General features: G+C 36.2%; 4 protein-coding genes across 4 annotated transcripts in view; 2 read left to right on the top strand and 2 right to left on the bottom strand.

The window, feature by feature from the left end:
- LOC136262904 (conserved oligomeric Golgi complex subunit 4-like) lies at positions 1-23,273 on the bottom strand. Its single transcript, XM_066057322.1, has 29 exons — positions 23,126-23,273; positions 20,236-20,318; positions 18,644-18,758; positions 18,126-18,176; positions 17,901-17,951; positions 17,765-17,840; positions 16,790-16,907; positions 16,318-16,393; positions 16,004-16,052; positions 15,542-15,643; positions 12,943-12,980; positions 10,633-10,701; positions 10,533-10,573; positions 9,547-9,643; positions 8,096-8,129; positions 7,899-7,954; positions 7,782-7,841; positions 7,591-7,676; positions 7,234-7,290; positions 6,704-6,781; positions 4,684-4,759; positions 4,268-4,330; positions 4,156-4,215; positions 3,944-4,090; positions 3,809-3,892; positions 1,653-1,754; positions 1,467-1,595; positions 670-761; positions 1-185 (listed from the first exon to the last, which is right to left on the bottom strand). Exons 1-29 carry the CDS (start codon positions 23,204-23,206, stop codon positions 143-145), a joined length of 2,214 nt encoding a protein of 737 aa, XP_065913394.1. The 5' UTR covers positions 23,207-23,273; the 3' UTR covers positions 1-142.
- A 46-nt stretch (positions 23,274-23,319) lies between these two features.
- Positions 23,320-24,698, top strand: LOC136262905 (fibrinogen C domain-containing protein 1-B-like). The gene is made up of 2 exons (XM_066057323.1): positions 23,320-23,597; positions 23,720-24,698. The coding sequence occupies exons 1-2, from the start codon at positions 23,393-23,395 to the stop codon at positions 24,409-24,411; spliced, it is 897 nt and encodes a 298-aa protein (XP_065913395.1). The 5' UTR covers positions 23,320-23,392; the 3' UTR covers positions 24,412-24,698.
- An 860-nt stretch (positions 24,699-25,558) lies between these two features.
- LOC136262906 (fibrinogen-like protein 1) lies at positions 25,559-26,646 on the top strand. Its single transcript, XM_066057324.1, has 2 exons — positions 25,559-25,827; positions 25,886-26,646. Exons 1-2 carry the CDS (start codon positions 25,599-25,601, stop codon positions 26,542-26,544), a joined length of 888 nt encoding a protein of 295 aa, XP_065913396.1. The 5' UTR covers positions 25,559-25,598; the 3' UTR covers positions 26,545-26,646.
- Positions 26,647-27,065: 419 nt separating this feature from the next.
- The window catches only part of LOC136264316 (maestro heat-like repeat-containing protein family member 1), a 44,050-nt gene continuing 43,146 nt past the window's right edge, over positions 27,066-27,969 (bottom strand). Inside the window, exons 40-42 of the mRNA XM_066059031.1 lie at positions 27,851-27,953; positions 27,352-27,417; positions 27,066-27,292 (exon numbers count right to left, since the gene is read on the bottom strand). Coding sequence (XP_065915103.1) covers positions 27,210-27,292; positions 27,352-27,417; positions 27,851-27,953 — 252 coding nt within the window. The 3' untranslated portion in view covers positions 27,066-27,209. The remainder of the gene's footprint in view (positions 27,293-27,351; positions 27,418-27,850; positions 27,954-27,969) is intronic.

The raw sequence follows: 27,969 nt of genomic DNA on the forward strand, positions 1-27,969 counted from the left end.
TAATAGTGAAATTAAATTTTTAATGTGTGTACTGAAAGACTCAACAGTGTGTGTTGTAATGTTACACATTAATTGGACATAACAATTATAATGTATTTAATTTGCTTTTTAATAACACTGTTCAGTTTTTTTTATGACTGTACTAGAGTTTCAGCTTGTTAATATCATCACCTTTGAAGTCCTCCCTGAAAGTAGAACACAAAATAATAACCAACTCCTTGTGAGTAGTTCCTACTGTACTCAAAAACACAAATAAATGAATAGATGTTCAATTTTTTGGGGCTGGCAGAGAATATAGTAGGCTGGCAAACAGTCTTTTAATCCACTCATCAAAACTACCAAAACATTAAATTACTATACAATAGGAACCAGAAGTATTTTTTCATGAAGAAGTGAGTGTTGAACATTAGTTTATGTAGAAGTGGTCACAATAATGTTTCATGTGTGGTATCAAATGCAGTGTGGTAAAGATTATAACAGTACACGCATTTCATAAAATCCTTGTAAAAGGAAGTGTAAACATGATGGAAGCTTGTAATGAATTTTAGTCCACAGAATTATAAATAGTAGTGTTGTACTGAGTATGGGCCTGATGAAACCCTTGCTCTTCACTAAAGGGGTTTCTTTTTTTCTCTAGTAATAATATGTTTTTAGACAACACTACACTACCTGAGGTGAAGAGTCCTTCTCACTTCAGCTGGTGTCAACCTCCATACCAGTGGACCAGACCTTGACCCCCAGTAGTCAAATATCTCACTCACCTATGTAGTTATCATTGTATGGATGAAACAACTTACAGAAAACTATGTTTATAGTTACGAACTATTTTACATGCACATGCAGTAAGAATAAAAGACAAGGAAAGAACTCAGTGGTCAGGCCAGCTACATATTGCACATATGTCCAGCACAAGGGCATAGAAACCTAATATGAGTGAATAGCTAGGCAAGCAGTTGATGGGGTCTACACAGTGTGCAAAGCTTAATTAGTATGTGAACCTTAAGCTTTTGCTAGGAACCTGAATGGAGGCATGCTCCTACAAAAAAGTTTTCAAAATCTAACTCTTAAAGTATGAATGCACTAATTCAAGTTTAAATACAACACATATTGTTGACTGAAACTTTAACACCAATTCAAAATATAGGACATCAGTAGAGGCACAGTTCAAGTAGTTGTTACTTTAGAAACTTCAGTCACATAAAAGTAAACTAACTTGATGACTTTCATCAACTTACAAATATGAATGATAACTAACTCTATCTATAGTTCTGTAGCTTATCAACGCTCAAATGTGTAATTGCTACATATTGTTGAAACTATAACATAGCAAAACTTTGCTTTTGACTTTATTTATGCTATGCGGGTCCATGTATATCTTTAATATCCACTATACGTATAGTTGATTCAGTCAACTCTAATATTTTATTTGAAATTTTCTAGTCCTTTGTCACGTGGTAATCACTCACATGCTCCAGGTTTAGGATGGTCCCCATTTGTGAGAGACGGGCAAATTTGTCCCGGATGGCCCACTCTGTTAGCGATGAGAAATAGCCAACCAGAATCCTCAAATTGTTGTCAAACTGCACACCACCTAGCTACATATAACATAACACACCCATCATAATAACAATAAAACTCTAAAAAAATATTACCTGGTTGAAGCGACACTTGAATATTTGGTCTTCAATCTTGTAAGCAATTTCATTGGTCAAATTAGAGAGAAGCAGGTTAAAAACTTCTGGCATAAGAGTTACCTGCAGCAACACATACAGTTACTACAGTAAAACCTCACTTAGTAGCCACCTCTGTAGTAGGGCCACCTCATTGTGTATTTCATTACCTCATTAATAAGATCACTTCATGTAGTGACCATGTCAAATAGGTAGTTAAGGTGTACTTCATGACCTCATTAATCAAGCCACTTTACTAATTGGAGCCATATTTTAATCCCATGGCCCTATTAATGAGGTTTTACTGTACTATAGAATAAGTGGTCCTCACACACTCACTTAAACATACTCTGGTGTGTTGTGTAAAGGATTATGCTCAGTTCTGCATATAGATACAAATCCCATTATTTTTGAAAGCATAATTATGATTAGAAAGTGAAGGCAGAGAGCTATAAACAATGAGTGGGTAATGGTACTGTGTCTTGTTATGATCACACTGGGTGGTGTTATTTGGTCTACAAAGGTATTTGATAACTCTTGGATCTTAAACATTGCACAACAAGACACCATAAGAGCATATACCAGACCCTTTGTCTTCAAGATTCTTCTTCTTATTATTATTACCACTTTACAGTGAGTGACCAGCACTGTTCTTGTGTGTGCTTGTCATTCAGGAAAATGTGAATGTGGTTATACTCCAGTAGGTACATTTCGTATTACCTGAGCATAAAGTGAAGCAAATTTGTATGGTACTACATCTAAAAATACTGACATTAGGATGTGTAAAAACTTTTTTACACAACCTAATGTCTGTATTGTGAAAATTGTGCACTTTGTGGCTTTGTAAAAAAAAAAATATATATATATATATACTTTTTACTAAAAAGCTATTATTTTTCACAAAGTGCACACAATTTTCATACTATACTACTGTACTAAGTCAAGGATAAGTGTAACTTCTAAACAGTTTGTAAAACATGTTGTATATTCAATTATCACAATAGCTTATACAATATATACACACAATGTCTGTTCACACATTACATGCATGTGTGGGTGTGTGCAAGTTTGTTGTTTGTGCAAATGGTCATGCTCACAATAAACACCCATCACATGATATCATTTTATTAAATCACTACAGTGATGGGATGCCAGGCTTAGCACTCATTAAAAAATGTACACTGACACTCCCACAACACACACATACAAAGTAAAAAGGAAATTCTTCGGCTGCCATATACAGCACCCAGTGAAACATTGAACCATCTGTACACTACTCAGGCAAATCTCCCTGGGGCAGGACTAGGACACTGCAAAGGCATGTCTCATGGATGGCACCTAAAGTCCCATTCTAACCTCACCCATTATGTGAGACATAAACAGTTGTCATTTGCCTCCTAAGTAAACACCAGGTACCTACCCATTAACAGATCTGGACGTAACAACAGCAACTGGGTGTGGGCATCATCAAGAATCAAACTTGGAACCTTGGGATTATCAGTATCGGTACTCTAACCACTTGACTATGCTGCCTCATGCACACACACACACACACTTTTATAATATAAAAAAGCCCTCTTCTATCCTACCTACCCTCTACTAAACACATGCAGCCATACAAATAAGGGCAATTCCTCCCTAGTTCTTATACCTAGAAATAAACTGTGTATCGACTTGTATAAATATTAGCATAGCAAAGTACATACGTGTAAGTTCCTTTGATGATATAGTGTTTTGTGTTCAGCATGAAAGATAATGAAATCACATCAGGTGACACTATTTAGTATAACAAACTATTTGATAATCACTGTTGTGATTGCCTAAATGAGGCAACCTTGAGAGTTTAACTGGGTGTGGACTTTCACTGAAAAATGTATCATAGATAATTTCACTAAAATGCATTCATCCTGATGTACAGTATAACACCCGCACTGCACTACACTATGAATATGTGTGTATGTGTATGTGTGTGTGTGTGTGTGTGTGTGTGTGCATTCGTGCGTGCGTGCACACACATTGTGAGCAAACACCATATATGTGTTTATTAAAGCTCTTGAGTATATGGATACACCTTTAATACACCATTCATCAAACCCACATCTCACACACTTAACACTGCACATACAATACACATGTACTTTGACTTCATTGAAAATCACATCAGCCCCTGAAATAAATCCTTGAACAAAAGGATCATTAACTTCGTAATTGGAATAATCTTCCTATAAGTGACAACATATTATTCTGCCTGGTGAACTTAAATTGGTGACTACCTCAGACAAAACATGGCTGAAACTACCAAACACTTCTACCAGTGGTTGAAACTTTTGCAGCAACAGTTTCTCACAGACAGACGATATGGCAGTCTCACGGAGCTCCTTAAATGAGGCTGCAGAGCTTCCCAAGTCAGCAACACAACTCTAAACAAAGTAACGACATTGAAAAAAATGACCACAGATTCTCACACATCTAAACTCCTACTTACGTCAAGCTTAGCTTCACTGCTTGACCCACCAATTTGAACCATCAACTTGGTAGACTCAGCCTGTAAAATGTTTCTATAGCATATGCAAAGCACCCTAGAGCAGGGAACATGCCTGAAGTGATTTGGTCAGTTTCTGTATGTTATTAATGGTCACCTCAATGTCATTCAACACCACCTAAAGTGTGCAATACAGTACATAATGACATGACAAGTTGATTGATTTATAACACACCACTTAAAACATGTACATGAGAGAAGGAACAACCGCCCTCCTAGCAAATTAAACTGTTTACCTGTATACTGAGCCAAGAGAATTCACCACGGGGGTGACTATCAGATTAGAGTAACTACATAGGTTCAACTGTATCACATGACAAGGGGTTATGACCATGCATGACTCTCTGTAAGCATGCAAAATAAACAATTTACTAAAATATGGTGAGTACACAGACCTGGTCGTACTCAAGTTTACACTCTTTACCAACAGTTTAAATTATAATTGCTACAACAGGTACAGAAAATACTCACCAAGCTGGTGGAGAGGGTACCCTCAGGCTCTATGGTGGTTGGATACTTGCCTTGGAGTACACCAGCCCATTCCATTCTGTGGAGGAAAGAAGGGGACTATAAGGTGTGATCCATAGTGATGATCAATCCTTTGTCTACATGAAGTCATGCTGTTTAAATAATAATAAGAAATTCCAAATTCCTGGTCCACAGGCACTTGTCTAGATTCCATTACACTCCACAACTTGTTGACCATTTGTTAGCCACATACAACCCATACACTATAACATTCATATGCAGTACAAACCGCTCAAATGCAATGTCGTCTCGCAAGAGTGCAAGCAATTTTAAAAATTGCTAATTAAAGGGTGCGGCACCCATTTTACTTGTGAGTATTTATCCCGTTTCATTTGGGATGAATACTCGCGAGCAAACTGTGCCACGCTCTTTAATTAGCGAGTTTTTTATCGCTTGCACTCTCGCAAGACGACATTGCATTTGAGCGGTGCCGTAGCAATATCCTTTGAATTGCCAACTTTGAGCTCTATAATTGTATAAGTGTTTAGAAGTTTGTGGTCTTAGTATTGGTCTGGACAGGATTGGTGAGGTGTAAATAATTCATTATGAAGCTCATATTGGTGTACTTCACAAGGCTTACTGTCCGGATACTGTTTAGAAGGCTAACTTTCGTCTTGTTCCTTTTGATATCTTTCTGTTTGCATATGTTTACATACTTATCAGAGTACTTGATTGATTGTGTACTGGGATAGGCAGCTTAAGCTGATGTTATCCCGGGGAGCTGAAACATCACATTACTTGCGTGATGCGACAGCATTACTGACAAAGCACTACCTAAAAGTGGCGGAAATGAATTCTGAAGGCATTTTACATGTCTAGTAGATCTAAAAGGTGTACTTCATGACCTCATTAATAAGACCACCTCATTACAGTGACCGTGTCAAGTAGGTCTCAAACATAGCTAAGGAATGCTAAAAGCCATTCTGCAATTTAACAGCAATTAGAGGCTTCACAGTAAAACGGTGGAACTCCCAGAATATGGAGATTGTAGAGCTAGTCTGCATTTATAGACTTGTCTCTTCTTGACAATAAGAAAAAGGGTCTGGCAATGTAATCACAGTGCACCCTTGCTGCAAGTATTGTATATACATCTGTACTCTACATGGCTCTGAGTGTTACTAGACTTGATTGGCTGTTTACGCACTGAGCTGGTATGTCTTTTGTTTGACCTGCATGACTGTCTTTGTTTTTATGTCAACTTATAGATGTTAAGCTTCGTAAATTTTAAAAGGAATAAAGTATACATAATTACTGGGTGTGTATTATAATAGTTCTCTCAACAGAGACTGACTCACGGACGTATGCATACTTTATATCAGGATAGTTGCTATTAATAAGTAGTGACTTGAGGGTCTTGAAAAAACAAGCAGGTTTCCAGATAAAAACAGAACTGCAATACAGAACTTTTCAACATACTTTTAACTTTCTACCGAAAAGTTTTATAAATCATAATGTGATTACATCACTCCAATTTAGTGTACGCATCATAACGCATGCAAGGGTGTACTTGACAGCAGTTCATGTTTACTCCATGTTATAGCCAAAAAAGAACACACTATCTATTAGTCTAAATATATAACACAGATGGGCAGGCTACCAGGCCAAACAGTAAAAATACATATACCTGAAATGGTATGGGTGGTACCATGCAGAGCATGGTATGTGATATACTGTATGTACATGGTCTAATTGGTGGGGTTATATTATTTGGCAATAAACTACGTATATTGGCAAACTGTTAATTTGGTGGACTTCTCATTACTGACATTAGTCATGGAACATATTGGAGTTACGATGATATTGGTATGACTAATTACTGTGGTAAATGCAATAGAAATTCGCCATTGTTATAAAATTAATTTTTTAAAATTACCAATCAAACTGCATACAGGATAGATTGAATCCCATGCTTGTGGTAAAATACATACTTTGCTATGGTTACAAATCTACTGTGCTTCCTTACCCTGCATAACTGGTGGTAGGGTAGCTTGCCTTCAGTCTGGTTTTGAGAGCATCTTTATGGTCTGTCATTAACAGTGTACTAGAAGAACAAAACACATGAATTTCGACAAAGAGAAAAAGTGTTGTCTCCTAGGTAGATTGTGTCTGCAAAATTTACTTGTCACTTTATACAGTGAAACCTAAACAATATGGTAACCTAAGTCAAGACAAGGAGCTGGCAATATATAAGGGGCTTTTAGCTGGAGCTTCAGTGAAAAATAAATTTTTAAAGCCACACAAAATCTATTTTTATGAGCTTCCTTATACCCATTCAGTGTCAGGATGTAAATTCCAACAAATAAAATATACACTACACACACCAGCACATGACATTGTAGAACTGTTACATCACAGGATCAGAATGAGTCATTGGTACTGAAAGTTAAACTCTGGCTGACTTCCTTTTCCATACAGCTCAATATACAAGTACAAATTATATCCAGAAACACTGTTGTAGTGATGCAGGCCAAGTAGTTAGGTTTCAACACTTACTTGGAGTGGTTCAACATGGCACAGGCTCCATCCACGCTACAACTGCTGAATGATCTCCTAAAAGGAAAATAAAGACAAAGAAATGATATAGCAGAATCTCTTTAACAGTCTTAAAGTCCAGAAATTCTATACCACAAACATAAATAAATTTATAACAAGCTTTGTTTGGCTAAACACAATGTACATATATACAGAGTAAAACGTAATATTTTGTTTACTATTAATTTATAATTTAACAGAAAAAATATGTAAGGTTGAAGATTCCACCATTCAAATGTGTCTGAAAGTTTTTACAAGGTTCTACCATGAGATACTATCAGTGCAGTTGTAGTTATAGTCCACTATTCCCACGCATACCTGAGGCACTTGTGAATAATGTAGAAGCCATCATCTACCACACTGGTTGTCTTGCCATCAGAACTAACTGTAGACATTTTCACTGCCTGAGCAATTACAGTGTAATATACAATTAACTTCAACTAGCCACAGCATTCAGACAGCCTTTTGACTTAGCAACCAAGAATAAAGAGAATAAAACAGAAACACACCTTAGAGAAGGTTTCTTTCAGAAAGAAGTTTTCAATTGTAATATATTGGCTCATTAGCTCCTATAGCAAAAAATATAATGTAAAAATTCTAGTTACTATTTGATAAACATGGCATACTTGCAGTAAGTGGCTAGTTTTTGACTTTTTGACAACCACACCTGCTCTGGACGTTGCTACAATTCAAAATAATATAAACAAACCATTACAGGCACATAATTGTACAATGCATCAGTCATATAAATACTTTCAATAGTGCTTGTACACTATTACTATACACAAAATCAATATTGATATTGAATGTATTACTATAATACCTAAAGCAGCTTGGTCTCCTGAAGCTCCACTGCCCTATATACCATATGTAAAGAGTTGCATATAAGAAATACATTAAAAAATGATTGTACATATAAAATAACACTTTAACCATATATTGGTTAGTAAGGGATAGATTCCTTGGCATGCAGTAATCTAGTTGCTTCCTCTATCCACCCTCAATGGGTGGTACAAATGCATGTATACCATCAAGCCAGAATATGCAACTTTGGTCCCTTTAAAGGCAGCCACAATCACACAGAGTTTGTAATCCACTTGCACCTGCCCAGTGAAAACTAAATGAAACACTTAAATAATTACTTATGTTACAAAAAGCCAGTGTATTTAGTACAATATCTATATCACAAGGTGTGGTACACTTCTCTACCTTAATTCAACCTTAGGATGATAATTGTTATTGTGGCGTCTTAAGATTGTGGTGTTATGTACACCACAATAACACAATTATTGTTGGGCTATGAATGGCAATTTGTTGTAATAACAATTACCTGAATGGCTCAGATCACAGAGTGATTGCCAGCTATTCTGGATTACATGAGGAATGTGAGGTGAACATATGGCGATGTGTAGAAGAATCGCTTGAAGACATAACCGAAGGAGCGAAAAGGACACTACGTTCGCTGACTGAGCAAGAAAAAAGGCCGAATGGTGTGAACACGTGGCAGTATTTATATGGCAGTTGTGAGTCATTGTGACGTCACTTCCTTTTTTTATGGATACTACAAAAACTTGCTGAAATATAGAAAACTAGGCCAAACACGTTGATATGTGATCCGAGCATTCCGAAATGTAATTAGTAGAAGGCAAACATTACCCACACAATGTCACAATGATGTGTATACAATCACCCACTACTTCTTTTGACACACATACTCACATGTTATAGTATGTTCACGTTGAGCTGAATCCTCAAGAACATTTAATAACTCATGGATGCAATTACACATGATCTTGAAATTTGGCTCATTTGTAGCACTGCTTGACCCGCTAAATATTTCAAAATCTTTTTGTTCAAATGTTTGACATAATAGTTACAGCCAATCAAAATTTTCACAATACATTTCCTATGGGGAAGCCATATAAGTACAGTGTCCATTACAGCCCTTTCCCAAACTTGTAATGGAGCCAAACCGTACGTGTCTGCTGTTGACACCTCTACTGTTACCAATAATCATCTGGTTGGCTGAAATGTTAACTCTGTTGAGAAAAAATCCACTTTTAATTTTTAGCTGTTTTTCAGGATTCAGCTCAACGTGAACATACTATAGTCATTCACATGTGCTAGCAAGCCCAATAAATGCAGTTATGGTTTTAAACTCCTTGTAAAAACAACACTAAGGTGTATTACTGATAATTACTCAATATGGGATGCATATGTGTGAGCATGAATGTGTGAAAGAAAGGCCTTCTGTTTTTGTCACACCTAACTTACAACAAACTTCTTGCGTAGGAACTTGAAGTAGAGCTCAGTGTGCGCATTACACATGGCCATCTCTGATAGAAAATTGTCAAACAACATTGGATCTGGCCTATACAAGAAGGTGTTGCAGTGATTAAGTGTAGTTGAATTGCTCCTTATCACTTACATTTAACCATAGACACAAGTAACTTCAATAGTGTTATGTACAAAACAAACAGCAATTTTATATGGAAAATAAGGCTTTAGTTATACAAGTTCTGAATCAGACTCAATAAGATTTTGTAAACATGTTTATATATTGTATAGTATCATCATTTAAATCCTCATTAGATCAATATTGAAAAGAAAGAGAGTATGGGAAGGCTCTTGATCTATTAATTAAATACCAACACGTAGCAGTTGGAGGTGATCTTTCACACTGAAACAATCTGGTATTATTCTAGTACAACTAGCCATATATAAATGTCCTTCATTCAAATTCTATCAGACACCAATTTTACATATTACATGCAGTTATCTTTTATAATTTTATTAGCATTATAAGGAAAAGAAAATAAGTTAAAAGCGTGAGATTTACAGATTATGATTTTGCCATAAGCTTTCAATCAAGCATGTAGTCCGTCAAGATGTACTAAAGTAACGTACACTGCACTTCACAATTAAACGTGTCTATATCCACAAGCAACTTAACACTGTTAAATGTACACAACATAGCTATAGTCAGTATAGGTTGATAGTTTCAAGCAGACCACAGCTGTGTTGAATGAAATAACAGAAGCATGCAATTTGCTATACCATTGATGAAGGTGGGGAAGATGGAAATTGTGAAAAACAAAATCAGATGTACTAAGTTGGACAAAATACATTAAATATTTTACTACAACTAGTTAAACTTCAATTCAACAATTTAATAATTGGAAACCATATTCTCTAGGAAAGAGTCAGTGAGAGTGAGACTTCTGTCAAACCATAATTTAATTTCTGTTTAATTGTTTTACCTGGGAGTGACTTGACTGGAATGACTCACCACTTGTTTCACCTATTGAAATAACGATCACATGCAAGGTGGATGTTGTTGAGTAATATCACAATGCTTGCCTTTTGCTCCAGTTGCCTTTCTCCCTGATATTGTTTCATTATAGCATCTAATTGTCTATCACATTCCTCCTATACATGTGAGAGTTGCATGTGAACACACTAAACTATAGGGTGTATATATATATATTCCCATACTCCACGTGGGCATATGTGTGCAAAAACATCATGCACTGTTATACAGCTATCATAATACTAGCGTGGATTTTAAAATAGGTAAAATTCCAATCTATTGTTCTAAGAAGTTGTATATATGCATAGATAGTTTCACAGAAACAGTGATACTCTTTTACTATTTAGGGCAACAAGTTTTGGAGGCACAAGCATAATTATCATGTACACAACATGGTTTACAAAATCCTTTCTGTGACAGATTTAATCAGTGGGGGTGAATACCTTAATTACCACTATAGTCAATTACTGACTGGATTCTACTACAATCTTATTAACAAACAAAACACACATGACTAATAGGACCACAACTCTAGCACTGTTGGATGCTAATAGACAACAAACACCACAGCTTTTTATGCATGCCAATCAATCTTCCTGATCAAAGGAATTAACCTATTCTTACAATACACATAGCTTTCCTTATAGAGCCATCTAAAATGTTAAAGTGCACCACTGAATTGGATTAACACTAGGGTGGAGTGCTATGGAGACTTGTTATAAAGCCATACTACTTACCTGTATCACTAAATCTATTTATAAACTGAACACTGATACAACATATGACCCCATGTTTTGAAGTAGTCAAAAGTTACAAGATGTACAGTAGTCTTGGAAACAGTACACATATAAATATAAGAAATGTAACACGATGTCTAGTGACTAATCCTTGCTGTGACAATAATCATGTGACGGTTACAATTTTAAAAGAAATGTCTACCTGTAGCAATTACTTGACTCAAAACCTCAATAGCCTGTCTTGTTAAGGTTAACAACTATTTTGATTAAGCTTAAGGATTCCTTTCCATAAGCTTATTTCATAGCAATAAGTTTACAATTGCTGCACTTGTCTTTTAAACACTCCTATTTCTAATTGAGAATGCTTGGACAGTCTTGGATATAACAAAGGTGACAAGTTATCTATACATATGTTAAATTCATCAGCTAGTAGTAGAAAGAACTAACAATATAAAATTTGAAAAATATACCCAATCACCCAATTAATTACAAAACTGCAGTCAAAATCTTTCAGCATGATGAACTGCATCATCACCGCTATCGTGGCATGATCGTTGACATCACTAAAATGGCTATTCATTCATTGTCGCTTCAGCTTTACACATAGGGTTTGAGACTACTGGCTCATGGCTGCTGGCCATAAATAGCAACAAGTACAAGGTTCAGTGCACATAAATACAATAAATCTTTGTAAGGGCAAGCATATTATTCTCTGCATGAGAAATGTTATTAATATGGCCTGCAAATCTAGAAAAAGATTTGTAGAAATGCCTTTCATTAATGAACAAATTTATTTAAGCGGTTTTGTGACATATGTAAACATTAACAAACTTGGAAAGTAATAAATGCAAGCAATGCAACTTGTACTTGATACAAATATAGAAACATGCATAGAAACACCTTTCAGTAATAAACAAATTTAGTCAAGTGATTTTTCATGACTTAAACTATATGCAAAAGCAATAAACACTTGTGACTCAACTTTTCTTGAAGTCACTACAATATTGTCTATCTCGTCATATAATATGCTAGTTAAATTTTGACATAAATTGTTGAGACTACAAAAGTTTTCGTTTTCAACATTCCAATTTTTCTGGTACACACAAATGTACTCATGAATGTACAATTGAAACAGTTCTAGCTAGGTTATTGTAGTGTTAATGGTAAACGGTCATTGGATACTTCATTCACAATAGTGTCTACTGAAAGAGTACAACAACAAGTTGTAAACAATTCTATAGTTTTTGGTAGCAAGTTCTGCAACAGTCTTTTCTCATTACAGTCTGATATTTGTCCAGCAGAAACCAGCTGCTGTAGAGATTGTACAATGAATTAAAGTGAAAGATAATGAATATGTCTGTGATACAGTACACAGAAAGCTTTGTAGTGCAACTTAAGATCTAGGATAGGGACATTCATCCTGTTTTGTCACCATTTATGGTAACGTAAGTGTACACCGGTTCAAGCAGAATCCACATGTACATAAAAACTACTTTTCTGTCCTGCATTCCTCACGGTAGCATCATCACTACAGTGCATGCAAGTTGTCAAACAGTACAAGATCTACATGCTCCTTGCATACATATGCACACGCGCACACACACACAAAATTTAAGTTAATACCTGCAGTTGTTCCATGAGAAATGGCATTTTATCAGAACCTAGATGTATATACATGTACTAATATCAAAGCTGCAACACACTAAGAACTATCACAAAAGTACATATGTTGTATTTTCCAGGCTACATTAAATTTATACTGCAGGTAAGTAAAAATAAAGATTTTAAAATCAAATTATATAGCAACACTACTTTCCTGTTAATCCAACATGTTGGGATGTGGTTTTGTTTTGCAATTTCCTGTGCATGCATTTTAGTTGACACAACAAGTTTATATGATAAAACAAGCTATACCCAAGAATTCTGAAGGCAACTGCATTGTTGGCTCACTAACCAGTAAGCATGTCAGACAAACTATCAGGTTGATCTGACATTTGTCTGCTTAATAACTGAAGCTTATTTTCACCTCTGCTAAATATGCACATGAAACTTACACTGAAGAACTACTACCTATAACATTAAAAACTAACAGGTTTCTTTTACAGTAGCGTCAGTTGGTCTATGGGAAGTGGCCATCAAAAGCCATACTGTTCTAGTGTTAGTGTTCAGCTGATTAAGATAACGAGATTTTCTATTCATTGGTACAATTTACTGCTTTATAAACTGACAGACAAATTGAATACTTCAACACAAATACTCCCTATCTGCAAAGAAAATTAGTACCAACCAATAAATCAAGCAATAATTATGTAAAAACTACAACTATCTTTTGCACACCTAGATGTAATAGTAGGATAATCCTATTACTTTCCAGGCAAGGATTGGACTAGCATTCTAATGCACCCATCATTACATTGCCACACTATCCCCCTTGGGATTATGCAGGGCAATGGTGAAGATTTGACACACCTCAATATCAAATGCCCCATATGCAGGGCAGTCTTACTAGTGTGTCAAATCTTTCATATAAGCCCTGGTTGCATTACAGGAGATTTCATCCTCTAAATCGGAACAACAAAAAATCAGTCGAGTGCTTAATATTAACAAGTGATGGTCAAACACCTCATGGTGTGGCCATGGTTTTGTGTCAGTGTTACTAGTAAATCGCCGGGAAGATAGCGCATGAAATATATTGATAGGCGCATAAGTACAAACAAATTATTACATGTTAATATGCAAAATCAGTATTGTATACATGTATGCACAACCTGAGATTCTTTTATACAAAACTAAAGGAAGAATGGTTATTGTATCTACATGTGTAGAGATCAAACCACAAATACAAGATTACTTACACAGATGTATGTGTTACATAGCAAAGCACGTATCACTTGAGTATGGATTGCAATTTACAACTCTTTTAGTAGCTAAGCAACCAGATAATCTTAAGTAGTGTGATGTCAGTCTGTGTCACAATCAAATTCTTTCAGTAATGTTTAACACGACTCTTGCACAAAGGACCAACAATGATGAATCAAAACAGATTTAACATACCAATGTATCAATAAACAAATGATGTTGGAGAAACAGACTGTAAGATATTGCCATTAAGAGAGGGGGTGCAGCAAGTGGTAATACACTTGTGCAGAACTTTATAAACTAAAACTACATAGTACCTTAACACTTATTGCTACATCACTGTAACTTCACCAAAAGCCTTCTTTATAGAGCATACTGGAAAGCACTCTAGACTAATGACATGTTACTGATGCACTTCTGTGCTATTTTTACAGACCTACAGAGAAAATGTTACACAGCGAACATGCTGCAGTAAAGCAGTTGTTCAATTAGCAGACACTTGGATCAAAGATATTTTTTCAACATGCTAATACTATAGCTTATAGCTGGTAGGTAGGTAGGTAGGTATACACATACAATGTAGACTTGTTGCAATATTTTTATTTTGTTACAAGCACAATGAAAACTATTCGGTACAGCCAAAGGCCCAAAACAATTGGCAGAGAATAGCTACATAGTCTTGCCACATACACATTCAATGTAAAGGGTTAAGTATTTTAATTAACCACACCTATCAGCAGTACACACAGAAGACTCATAAAATGTCCAGACATCAAGAGGTGGATTAATAGTGTCATCTTAGCATACAAAGTAAGAGAAAACTTACGATGAGAAGGCATCTTAAAAATCTCACTACCAAATAACAAATTCCCATGCATCCGTGTCTAGCTTATGATTAAATTAAAGCTACGTTAATCAGTATGGAGTCACGAATGTATTGTCTGAATACATGAATCTCCACCAATTAAAAACTTTATGCAACAAGCAACGCCTACTCAATTATGCAGTCGACATTGACAACACACAACCACACCTGAGTGGTAATCCTATTTTATGTTATGCCAGCTAGCAATCACATCACAAACAATTGATATAAAGGCCTGAATTGTACTTGACTCCCGTCACCACTGAAAAGGAATTTCCTTTGTTTTAGTATGCGAGTGTGTGTGTGTGTGTTGTTTTGTGTACATAATAAACTACCTGGATATGGGAAATATTGAGGTACCCACGTTGTTTCTGTATAGCAGTGTTATAAATGTTATAATAAATCCAATTTGTAGAGGTTTAGTTTGTTTTGCAAACTTTGGTTAAGAGGCAACAGGAGACAAATCACCTGATAGCAGCTATAGCCCATCAAACATACCATAACATGCTTCAATTAATGGTTGATGATCTTCCACGATCCGTGCTATCCCTTCATACAGAAGCATTAGTGTGTCCGCATAAATTACACTAGCCCTCTGACCTTAAATACACATTTATTTATAAACAACACATGGATATTTTGGAATGTAACATAAAGTAACAGTATAGTTGCAATTAAAACATGCTAATTATGCTGCAGTCAAAAACCAATGCTGTAATATGTTCACAATGAGAAACCACTTGACACAAGATAAACACAGACAAAAGTCCAATATATGTCCCTATCAACAGAGACCATGTTGTCAAGAATACTAATAAATGTAAGCCTAAAGTGTATGTCCTTTTAGAAACTGCATATACCACCACCCTAACTTATTCAGGATCATACACAGTCTATGCAACTTTTCCAAGAATTAAATCCCATAGTTTAATAAATGCAATGTCTAGAAATTAAACTAACCATCAGCTCTTAATGCAGTTTGTAGATTATGCATAGATGTAGAGGATATCTGTAACAAAAGTGTAAATACTTCATCATGGGTGTTATTACTTATCTGTATATATTAAATTTAACATCATTGATCAGCTAATAATTACCCCCCTAAACCTGATGTAATTCATTTAATCAACCATCATCTCCAGAAATACAATGATTATGAAATGTTGACATAAAAACTAAAGCACCTAAAAGAATTTCTTTATAGTAGAGTCTAATCATATTAATGTGGTCGTCTCAGTGTGCTTAGCAGTGGCAAAACACTAACTTATGCTTACCAGTGAATTTAAGTATCTGGTGAAACGTGTTAAACCTTCCTCCACCAAAAACAGTCTTGGAAATAGCTTCAAAAATCTGTAATACAGAAAAGGAGATTAAGAAGTTGTACAATGAGATGAAGCACTTCTCTAAAGTTAGCATGCAACACAACAGCTTCACAAGCATAGCCAGACTCATAAACGTAGTCTGATTGGCAAAACCCTAACCATGCTTCAATTTCCTCTACTAGTCTCATTACATCACGGTTTAATTAGTGAAACAATGAAGGAAAGCTAACTGAATGTAAGAGAATGTCTTACTGACTCATTGTGTGTGTGCACTAGTAGGGCCATTAGTGCTCTACACAGTGGTATTAAATGTCACACACTATGAATACTAAGAAATACTACCTAGTATATAGTGGGCTGCAGTAATAAAAAAGTAATATACTAATATTATTCAGGGGTGCCAATACAATAAAGTATAGAGGACCTAGTAATTTCTTCTGGATTCTTTAGTTCCACTGCTGCATCAAATCTCTTCCTTACAATCGCCTTTAACTGGACTTCATACTCTTTTAGCTGTTGAAATGCACTCTGCACACCTCCAGCTGAAATGTACCATATATGAGATTATTTATGAGACGTACATTCTCAAATTCTATGAGAAAGAAGTTTTCCTAAATAAGTGTGTGGTTTGTTTCACTTTCATCATGCACTATTAGCATTAACCATTATGTTTAGTCAAGAGCAATAAACACCACAAAACTACACTTGAAGTAAGAGACCACAAAATATTGAAAAGGTTTCTGAATCCTGGCTTGATACATCTTGTTGAAAAAACATTGTACTTGACTTAAGTGATTGTACAACCTACATGCATGCTTGGCTCACCAGTTCAATTGCCAAACACAAGAATTTGCAAAATTATTGTAGGCTTGGTGCATATAACACAATTTACATTGTCATCTTGGCATTATTAATATGGAAACCCACCGCCTTACTTTAATATCACCATACCAGGCGTGATGTTGGAACATCAAATTACATCTATTATGATAATGTACATTATGATAATCTTTTCCTATAGGAGTTAATACACAGTTATTCATAACACTGTTACACCCACAAGCACTAAATAAAGAAAATCTTGTGAAACAGATGTCTAATAGTGCCTTCAGCAGCTGTATAGCATATTCGCCTACACTTACACAAATTTTGTTCAGTGATCTAGAAAATATGCTTTGTACCAATAAAACAAGCACATGTAAGTAGCTGAAGAGATTGGGTATCTCCAGCACAGCCTAGTGTTCAGTAGTTGCCATGGCGACAGTATAAACTATAGTTGTAGGTTACAAAACTCATTTTGCAGTAGAAAAGGCTGTGACATAAGCCACCATGTGGTCACAATGTGTTATCAAAACAAAACTGATAGAAGCACAAGAATCAATTTTATTAACATGTGCACCTTCTTCAGACTCTTTAGCGGTTTCCTTCAGAAAACATTCATCCAAGGTGAGGTAGCGATGGATATGATCAGCTGCCTATATAATTTGAAAATACTATTGTCCATAAACCAACATATCTATTGTTAGATTGTTTACCTTTTCATAGTCCCCACTTTGCAGTGATGTGCACACTCCATCTACGCAGTTCTGCAAAGATATGACAACCATAAATCTTATTTGCATCAATTAATTGTACACTTTTTAAAGGGTGACTAATGCAACTATAGCAAGCGAACAAATGATGAACATTCAAAAGATTTGTGGCCGATGCATCTTTAGCAAATGTGAACAATTAATTATTGTAAATGATATCAGCAGAACCTTTAGGTCCATAACATCATCCACTCTCTTCATGGCTTCGTACACACGGCCCTACAAATGAGAGAGAAATGAGATTGATTACAAATACAGGTGACAAACACACACCATCTGTTTTCTCTATAGCAAGAGTAACAACTGGCATACCAAAATTATAAAAACATTGGTCAACTGTTGCCTTGGCAAAGTACTAGCTATGTAAGGTTTGACCTTTAAAGCAATGGTTACTGTAATATGGCAGCCTTTTACTTCTAAAGCCTTGTCAGTTCTAAAAGTGTACTTTGATCTACTTCATCAAATTAAAACTCTATACATATTAACACTTCATGTATAAGCTTACTGATTAATGTCCATTGATAAGCAAAGAAACCCTTTTCAGCTTTATGCTATGGTGTGTTTGCATGCATCCTTTCTACATCTAAACTGCATGATTACATATTTTCAAATCTGCATGCTAGTATGTTCATTTTAAGTCTTTTAATTTTTCATGACTATCTTATTTTTGACGTGTAGCAACATACCTTTGCTAGATCCAAAAGTTTGACTTTACTACTAACAGATTCAGCCAAGTGGGCAGTGCTCCGTACCACACGAGACAAACGTTGAGCGTCATTCATCATTGTGGCTAGACTAGACCTACAGGGTGGCATCACCAAAATAAATGCACGTTTCAAGTAATCTTAGTCTACTGCATGAATGGTACAGCTACAAGTCCAGCTCTATGCACAAAGGTATTACTTTTTTTGAATTCAGGTCTGCAGTTAGCCCCCAAACATGCATCGACTAAGTAGACATTAATAAACACTTCTACGATGGCTTGAATGGGCAGCAGCCAGAAAAGACCACAAGCTGTCTAACAGCCACACAAAGTGAGATTGGCAGCAAGTGGCATGATTAACACACAATGTATAAATGTGTGATAAAATTATACCAATTAAAGAAGACCACAAAACACAGCTATTAGCTATGTTTCCTGGAAATACTAAGAGAATAGATAAGAATTTGAGACAGAAAAGGTGTCCTCTACAGTTTGTACTGTGTATTGCTTTACATAGCATTGGTAGCATGTAAGACTCGTAGCCAAAATGGGTATGAGGAACCTGCCTTGCAAAACAGTAACTCCTCCATTTTCTTATGAGGAGCCATAAAATCCTCAATACATAATACTATTAGCACCTTAAAATGATTAAGTGTACAATCAAAAAACTAGTGTACTGTAGCAACATTTCCAAAATTGCATATGTTTAACAAATGTACCATAAATAATTCATTCATTTATTAAACAAAACAATTATCATTAGACTACAGCTACATGTTTGGATAGAACTGTATTCACACAGCAATATACAGTTAACAAGCATTAAAGCATGTGAAACATAAGACACACAGCAATATACAGTTAACAAGCTTTTAAGTATGTGAAACATAAGACACACAGCAATATACAGTTAACAAGCTTTAAAGTATGTGAAACATAAGACACACAGCAATATACAGTTAGCAATATACAGTTAACAAGCTTTAAAGTATGTGAAACATAAGACACACAGCAGTATACCAAGCATAAAAGCATATGGAACATAAAACAAGCACACAATCTTCCACTGCAAAAAAATTATATACATGAACTACGTTTAGTTAAGCATAAAGTGTATGACACAAGATGCTGTGAAGACAAACATACATCCTCATGGTTCCCTACTTTGTATGTGGAAGATGTGTCAGTAAGATTTTATGTCTGTTTCACACTTGTAAATTGAATATCATAGTGTGAACATAGCCCAAGGAAATAACAAGAATAAAAAATAATAAGTGTGTGAAGCATCAGAAAAGAATATACACACATGGCTACACACACATGGCTACATACTCAATTCTTACTATCCCTAGCCACAAGCTGACGTCATGCAACAACCGATATGAGCCAGCATTCCCCATAATTAACCAGCTGTCATTAATCAACAGCTTAACCTTCTAAATCATGAGCTCAACACTACTTAGTTGCCACCTCTGACTAAGATCCCATGGTAGCAAGTTTTATGCCTCAATTACATGCACACAAAGTTCGGACATCTTGTTATAGATCTTATCTTGAGATACAAGAGCTCCTTACAGGGTTTGCTGGAATGCACCTATCTTGGTGTCAAGGTGCTCCTGTTGATTCATAACAGCATTCAATTCTGCTTCCAACCGCTCCTACGTAAAACACACAACAAAATCAACCTTATTTGGGTAATAGATTACACTAGATATATGGCAGCAGAGGAAATGAACTAAAAACTAAACCATTTCTGAAGTGTACATAAGTCAGCAACCAATAGGAAATGTATCATTCACAGTAAATTACCATATAACAACTATTCATTGTCCACAATTGACAATGTTAAAACTTGTATTAAAAAGTAAAACAAAAAAACAGTCACATTGTCAAGGGCATGATGATGTCTTTGGATGAAATAGTATAACTTGATGATAAACCATTACGTGCGGGCTATAAATAGCACACCTGAATGCATATTCATTGTTGCATAACAAATAGTGCCATTAGCCTTATTCAAGTGTTAACACTCTAAAGCCTTGACTCTGCAGCAGCAATGTACTACCGCTGCTATGGAAACCATGTAGTTAGCTGAATATGATGGATTGATAAGAAAAGTTAGAGCACAGATAGGATGATTTTACAATACAACTATATGTATCATAAGGCTTCACTTATTAAGCAGATTATGAGGTATGCCTCATAGTGTTTATGCTGGGGAGCTGGCAATTATAATGGGGTAAAGCTGCTAAGTGAAAATTCTTAATAACCATGTTTTCGGAAGAAATGCAAGCTTGTAGTAATGTTTTTACACAATGTTAATATCTAATGCAAGTAGTTGATTTAGACACCTTACCATCACAAACACAGAGAGAGAGAGAGAGAGAGAGAGACAGAGAGACAGAGACAGAGAGAGATACATATGGTAATTGTTCCAACATTTAATGTAATATAAAATAACAAAATATTTGAAATAGTGTAGAGGTTGTTGTTTTGGACACATGATAAATAAGTACATATTGCCTGTTAAGTACACACAGTGTAGCTACCTGTGTTAGACACCTGTTTATTAAGTACATATAGTTGAAATCATTATACTGCAAGCTCATGCCATGTAAGCAGAAGATCATCAAGAAGTGTCATAGTCCACTCAATGGCTTGCCAGAACACTACTGTAGGCAATAACAACTGTATAAGACCCACCATTTCCTCAACTGAAACAAGCTAGCTGTTTTATGAAAAATGTTGCGGGTAACTACCTAGCAGAAGCTGACAGACACAATTAGTAAATTCACAAACGATTTCTCCATATGCCTATGCTCCTTAAATAACCAGAGTCTGTATGGTATTTATGTAATAAAAAATACAGTGCAAGTTGCTACTTGAGATGACACTGTACAGCTGTGGCATATGCACTATAGAACTTTTAAAGTACTTCAGATAATTTTCAAAATGATACAAGATGCTCTTCAAAATAATTGATAAAATATTATAAAGAACCAAAACATGAAATACATGTACAGAACGATAAAATAACAACTGCAAGCCTGCAGTACTTCTGTTTTAAATGCATGAATGAACACAACAGTTATGTTTTCATAGTGTGATTGAACACAGTATTTTATTTTCACAAAATTAAAATCAGGAACTTATCGCTTATAAGCTCCTGTTTAAGTTGATAGCTACATAAAAATCAGTGTCTACAAAACACAGAATTCATTGCAGGAATATCCTTAGTACCACATAGGACAAGTGGTTAAGAAACACAGCATGATAGAATCACAGGAAAAACACAAACTTGTCTCGAGTGGTTAGTGGAATGTTTGATAATGCTGTATGAACGTATGAGCTTCAGGGTATCATAGATAGCAAACACGTGCAGTAAATAATAATTTGCAATAGATAAGAAAAGCTCAGCATTAAAGTAACCCTGAAAAATACTTGAGATGTGTTTAGAACATGATATAAACAGGATCGACTTGTAACATATATAGTAACAGGTCCACTGCTGACTTAAGAAAGGTTAGAAAACCTTAACCCTTTAGCCTGGTTTTACTGGAGTACAGTAAAACCTGTGAATTAAGGATACCTTTGGACAAACCACCAAAGTGTCCGATTGTCAAGGTGTCTAGGTCATACAACTAAAGGGATATTTTGGGACCATTCCCAAGTGTTCAGATTATGCAGGCGTTCTCATTTTCAAGTGTGTCCTGATTAACAGGTTCCACTGTAAACAATAAAAATGTCATGTAGACACTAACGGTGTTCTAAACTCCATGTACCAGTGTAGGAGTAAGTGACAGGTAACTGCTGCTATACAAATTGTAATGTGTTCACATTCTGTGAAGTAAAACTGACACTTTGGAGTAGTCAATTATGGACTTTGTAGCAATACAAGGTCCAAGATGTTGGAGCCAGATATTTGGCAACATATTTCTATAGAATGTTCCAACCATTACACGTGCTTGTCACAAAAAAAAAAGTGCATTGCGGCACACAAAAATAAAACGAATTTTCTTGCCTAGGTGGCTGCAACAGTTGTGCAAAACTACTTAAAATATCAATAGTTTCATCTTCTGCCCACTATTATCGTTTCCAACTGTCCTTGGCTAATTCATTCATTCTGGATTATAAAGTACAATGTGTTTTTCTTTTTGGTTGGCCCCCTAGACAAATCGTGGATTCACTTGCTGTCCACTGGATCTCCTTTACGTGCATGGGATTTACACACACTATCTACCAGTACAAGTTCCAAACTGTGCAACTAACCCGTAATTAAACATTGAACGAACACCAGCTATTGTGCCTGTAGGTGATTCTCTAGTATGCATGTGAAAAGTTAACAATAACATTTCATTCATCCCAGCTAATTTGCACCCTAGGCATATAACTTTTGTAGTAATGACGGAACAAATCGTGAAATTCTAATTAAAGCCCTGTAAACAACTTCAATAGGCCAACTTACCTCATCTTGTTCGATTCTTGCTATGCATGACTTAATATCTTCAAGACAGGCAACTGACGAAATGTCCAATCCCTCCGGCATCACAACAGGACAACCCTACGATATGCACGAACCCCTAAAAGTGCAATAAACTTTCCGGCTGGCATCATACCTTATTTCACAGCGGCGCGCTCTCCATATTATTATAAAAAGGGTGGTGTTAGCGTATCCAGCAACTAAAGTGAACTGCGAATTCTTCAAGTGCGAGACATTTTGAGTTTGGCTATAATGGAATTGAGTACAGTATTTAGCATCTGCTTCACCTGCTGCTTGTTGTTGACAGCCAGCTTATCAGCGCCTGTACCTGCTGCTGAAACAATCCAAGAATTGGAGCATCGAGTGGAGGAGCTCACAAACCAACTACACCTGCTGGAAGAGAACGAACTACACGATAGATCACGAAGAGCAGCCAGCAACGTCTTGAATGAAAACCGTAAGTCAGCTAGCTAGCTACTATAGCTATGGTTTGTAGTGCTTTGTACTAAGATACTCAGCTACTTAATTAGCCAAAACAGATTTAGGTGCAAGATTTTTATATGTTCTTCCTCTTTGCAGAAGTACCAAAGAGATCATGCAAGGAGATTTATGATGATGACAACACTGCTGCTGATGGACTGTACAAGACAGCACCCACTGATAACAAGGGAGAGTTTACTGTCTACTGCGATATGACCACCAGTGGAGGAGGATGGACCATTATCCAGAGGAGAGAGAACAGTGCAACTGACTTCTACAGAGAATGGCAAGAGTACAAGACTGGCTTTGGCAAAATGGATGGCAACTTTTGGCTGGGTTTGGAGAAGATTCACCGTATCACTCAGATTGAGAATCACAAGCTCCTGGTAACAATGGTAGACCATGATGATGCAACTTTCACAGCTGAGTATGACCTTTTTAAAGTTGACAGTGCTGCTACCGATTACCAACTTGATATTGGAACCTACACGAGCACTGGCACTGGTGCTGCCGGTGATTCTCTTTCCATCCACGACAACCAAAAGTTCACCACTTCAGACAAAGACAATGATGATAACACTTCAGAGAATTGTGCTGTAAAGCATCATGGTGCTTGGTGGTACAAAGACTGCCACGAGTCAAATCTCAATGGAAAATACTATGCTGGTGACTACGGAGATCACGATGGAATGAACCCATCAGCAGTTGCAGATGGAATTGTGTGGTTCACTACCACAGGCTGGTGGCATTCACTGAAAACAATCACCATGGCGATCAAACCAAGCAGTTAGTTATGTGCAAGACTCATTGAGTGCTCCCTGACCTCAACCTACAGCATGTACTTTTTATGAACGTAAACTGTGTAATATAATAGGTATACATCATGCACTTACACAATTGTGTATTGTACTTTGGTCGCTTTCGGTATGGCTAACCTACTGTCTAAATAGGTAACTTTAATTTTTTTTAAATTCTTTTTGTATATTGCATGTTGAAACTATAGTTATTATGCCTGTTGTATATGTAATCAGTTTGTAATGATAATGCTTTAATTGAGTGATAAATTATATTTGCTGAAGAGATGTATACACTTAACAATGCTCTACGCCCAACTGTCCTGGACTAAACTTAGATAAGGTACTAGGTTTCTATGTGTACACATAGACTGGCTTTACCAAGCCTCTGTTGATTTCCTATATTCTATATATAGTATTATTGTGAATATACTGTTACACTATACTTTACAATAGTAGTATTGGGGATCTATATTTGTAAGGATTCGCTTGTTAATTATCATAAGGACCATTGAATTAGCTACACATGTAAGACTTCACTTGGCCTTATTCAAGCTATGTAGCTATTTAATATGGGTCAATGTAACGCCGGATCAAATAGATACACTTCCTGTAACGTAGCTAGCTGTCTGTCCGTCTGTCTAGTTCCACTAGGGACCAGTGTAAAGTTTGCAAATACGGTATAGAGAATCTTAGAGCACACCAAAGGAGCCACAACATGCAGTTGGTTATGCATGAGAATCGATGAGATATAGCTGGAACCTCCTCAGTCATGCTTCACTGCAATTTGAAACATATTTTTTATTTGTTAGCTAGCAATGTGAATAACTTCTCTCCAGTACAAGCTAACTCCACGTAATCTTTTTGGCCGGAAAGCTATGGCTCATAGAGATAGCAATAAACTTCCTTAGCTAAATAGCTACCTATGAAAGAAATATACAGGTATATGTAGCTACAGTAGACTAGCTAGCTATGTGGGCTGCACATTTCCATGATGCATGGGGCTCAGCTGGTACACAGCATAACTACAAATCCATTTCACGCTAATTTATAACAAATTAAGCGTTTGCACTTGTCAAAAGACGACACGTGACGTTTACTGATACAAAATGATGTAATAAATCACGCGACCACTTTTGTAGGGAAGCACCTATATATGAACTGGAAGTAGCTATAGGATCACTATGAATGTCTCTGACAACAAATTGGAAATGAAAGGAGTCAAATTAAGCACTATTGCGATACTCTGTGTGTTCTTATTCGACTTGGCGGTGTCTACAACACCTACACGAGCCCAGGCGGAGAGACTGCAACAGCAAATACGAGAGTTGACTTTACAAATACAGGAACAACAGGAGGCCGCTAAACTCAGGCGATCTCGACAAGTCACCAGCCAAGTATTGAATGAAAACCGTAAGTATAAAATTTTACAATGTGTCTGGTAAGTTGAGTGTGCATTAATGCCTTGCAGAGGTACCCAAGAGGTGTTGTATCGAGATCTTGGAAGAGGACAGCACTGCACAGTCTGGGTTGTACAGAATAGCACTAACTGACAACAAAGGGGAATTTACTGTTTGCTGTGACATGTCAGCTGGAGGATGGACTATCATACAGCACAGGCAGGATAATACAACAGATTTCTACAGAGACTGGCAACAGTACAAGACAGGTTTTGGCAACATGGATGGCAACTTTTGGCTGGGCCTGGAGAACATACACCGAATTACACAAACTGAGAGCCATGAGCTTATGATCACAATGATGGACCATGATGATGTCACTTTTGTAGCAAGATACAACTTGTTCAAGGTTGACAGTGAAGCAACTGATTATCAACTAGAAATAGGAAACTACATAGGAGCCAGCAGTACAGCAGGAAACTCACTACAAATTCATGATAATCAAAAGTTTTCCACATATGATAATGACAATGGCGTTAACCCTACCAAGAACTGTGCAGAGAAGCACCATGGAGCTTGGTGGTACAAAAACTGTCACGAAACAAATCTTAATGGCAAATACTATCATGGCGATTACTCTGCAACTGACGCGGATGGTATAGTGTGGTACGGAGTTGGAGGATATTGGCATTCCCTCAAGACTGTAACAATGGCCATCAAGCCTGTCTAGACTGAACTATACTCTAGTTATACCACCACTAAAATAATAGATTTTTAACAGTGCGCATGTACTACATGCATATATTATTCATATTTGCAGCAATCAATTACAACTGCAGTTAATCTAAAAAATGGGAGGGTAAACCATTTACCATAATCGCTCACATGAACAGAGGTAATGACATGCATGACATGTTACTAAAAATACAACGTTTGAAATAGGGGACATTTTACAACCAAAATAGGTGTTCGTCGAAGCAAGTTTTGGTCAGTAGGAAATCACGCAGACAAAATGCATATCGGACTTGACAAAGTTGATTTTCAGTGTAAGAAAAAGTTTCACAAGCATCCAATGACACATAACTTGGTTCTAGCATTCTATCTGTTTATTTGGAGTACTACAATTAGGCCATGTACTACACCATTACATTTAGAGTTCTGGCGTCTTTATGTTCAGGCAGCCATAAATCATAACCAGCAAATACTATTACTGTGAAACAAGTTTGTATACTAGTGTTCCACACTGCCATGTATATTCAGTAATTCTGTTTTCACAAAATAGAAATTCAATATTGATTGATGTACGTAGTTACTATGTAAATTAGTCATTTATATAACTTACATTATACGCATTATATTATTACAAAATAAAACTGCACACGTCCATCAAATACATTAGTATCCATGTAAAAGGCTCATTGCTTCAGCCGTGCTAATCCTAACCTCATCAGAAGGATCTTTCAATAGCAGGATTAGTGCTGTTTCAAGAAAAACAAAACAACCACAGTCAATGTGACAACATCTTAACTGTATTTACCTTCACAGATGTGCTCCTTAGAGATCACCGAGGAGTATTCAGTAGGCAGGTTTCCAAGCATATAGCCTAAATTAAACCCATAGTAAATGCATTTAGCAGACTGCAGCAAACACTTTTCACTTTAAATTACTATTCAACACTCATTACTTTTGTAGGTAGGTGTTAAAAACCTTACTGAGAGAATTATCTGATGCAAAAAAAATAAAAAATACTACGCAACTGATACTACAGTAAAATGGTGATAGCATAGATACAATACTAGAAATAAGGACAAAATGAATGTGTAAGGAAGTTTGTATACATGCCACCAACATGTTAACTTTGTTATGAGTACAAGAGGAGCTATCAAAGCAACAGGGTGATTGTATACTCACATCATGTTGGTAAACAGAACAAACTATCACTGATAACAACTGACACCGAAAGTCAAAACATATAGACAATAACTCAATACAACCTATATTTCCATGACAACAAACAAAGTTACTTCTTAACTCACCAACTAGTAACGCTGCATTGCATTTTACTCGTGACCAAGTGCTCTTAAAGAATGAGACAGCTCCCATGACATAGAAGTTCACCTTGTCCTTGAAATCAATTACCTAAAATAGTAGCAAA

This window comes from Dysidea avara, chromosome 8, assembly GCF_963678975.1.
Source record: "Dysidea avara chromosome 8, odDysAvar1.4, whole genome shotgun sequence".
Classification (NCBI taxonomy): domain Eukaryota; kingdom Metazoa; phylum Porifera; class Demospongiae; order Dictyoceratida; family Dysideidae; genus Dysidea; species Dysidea avara.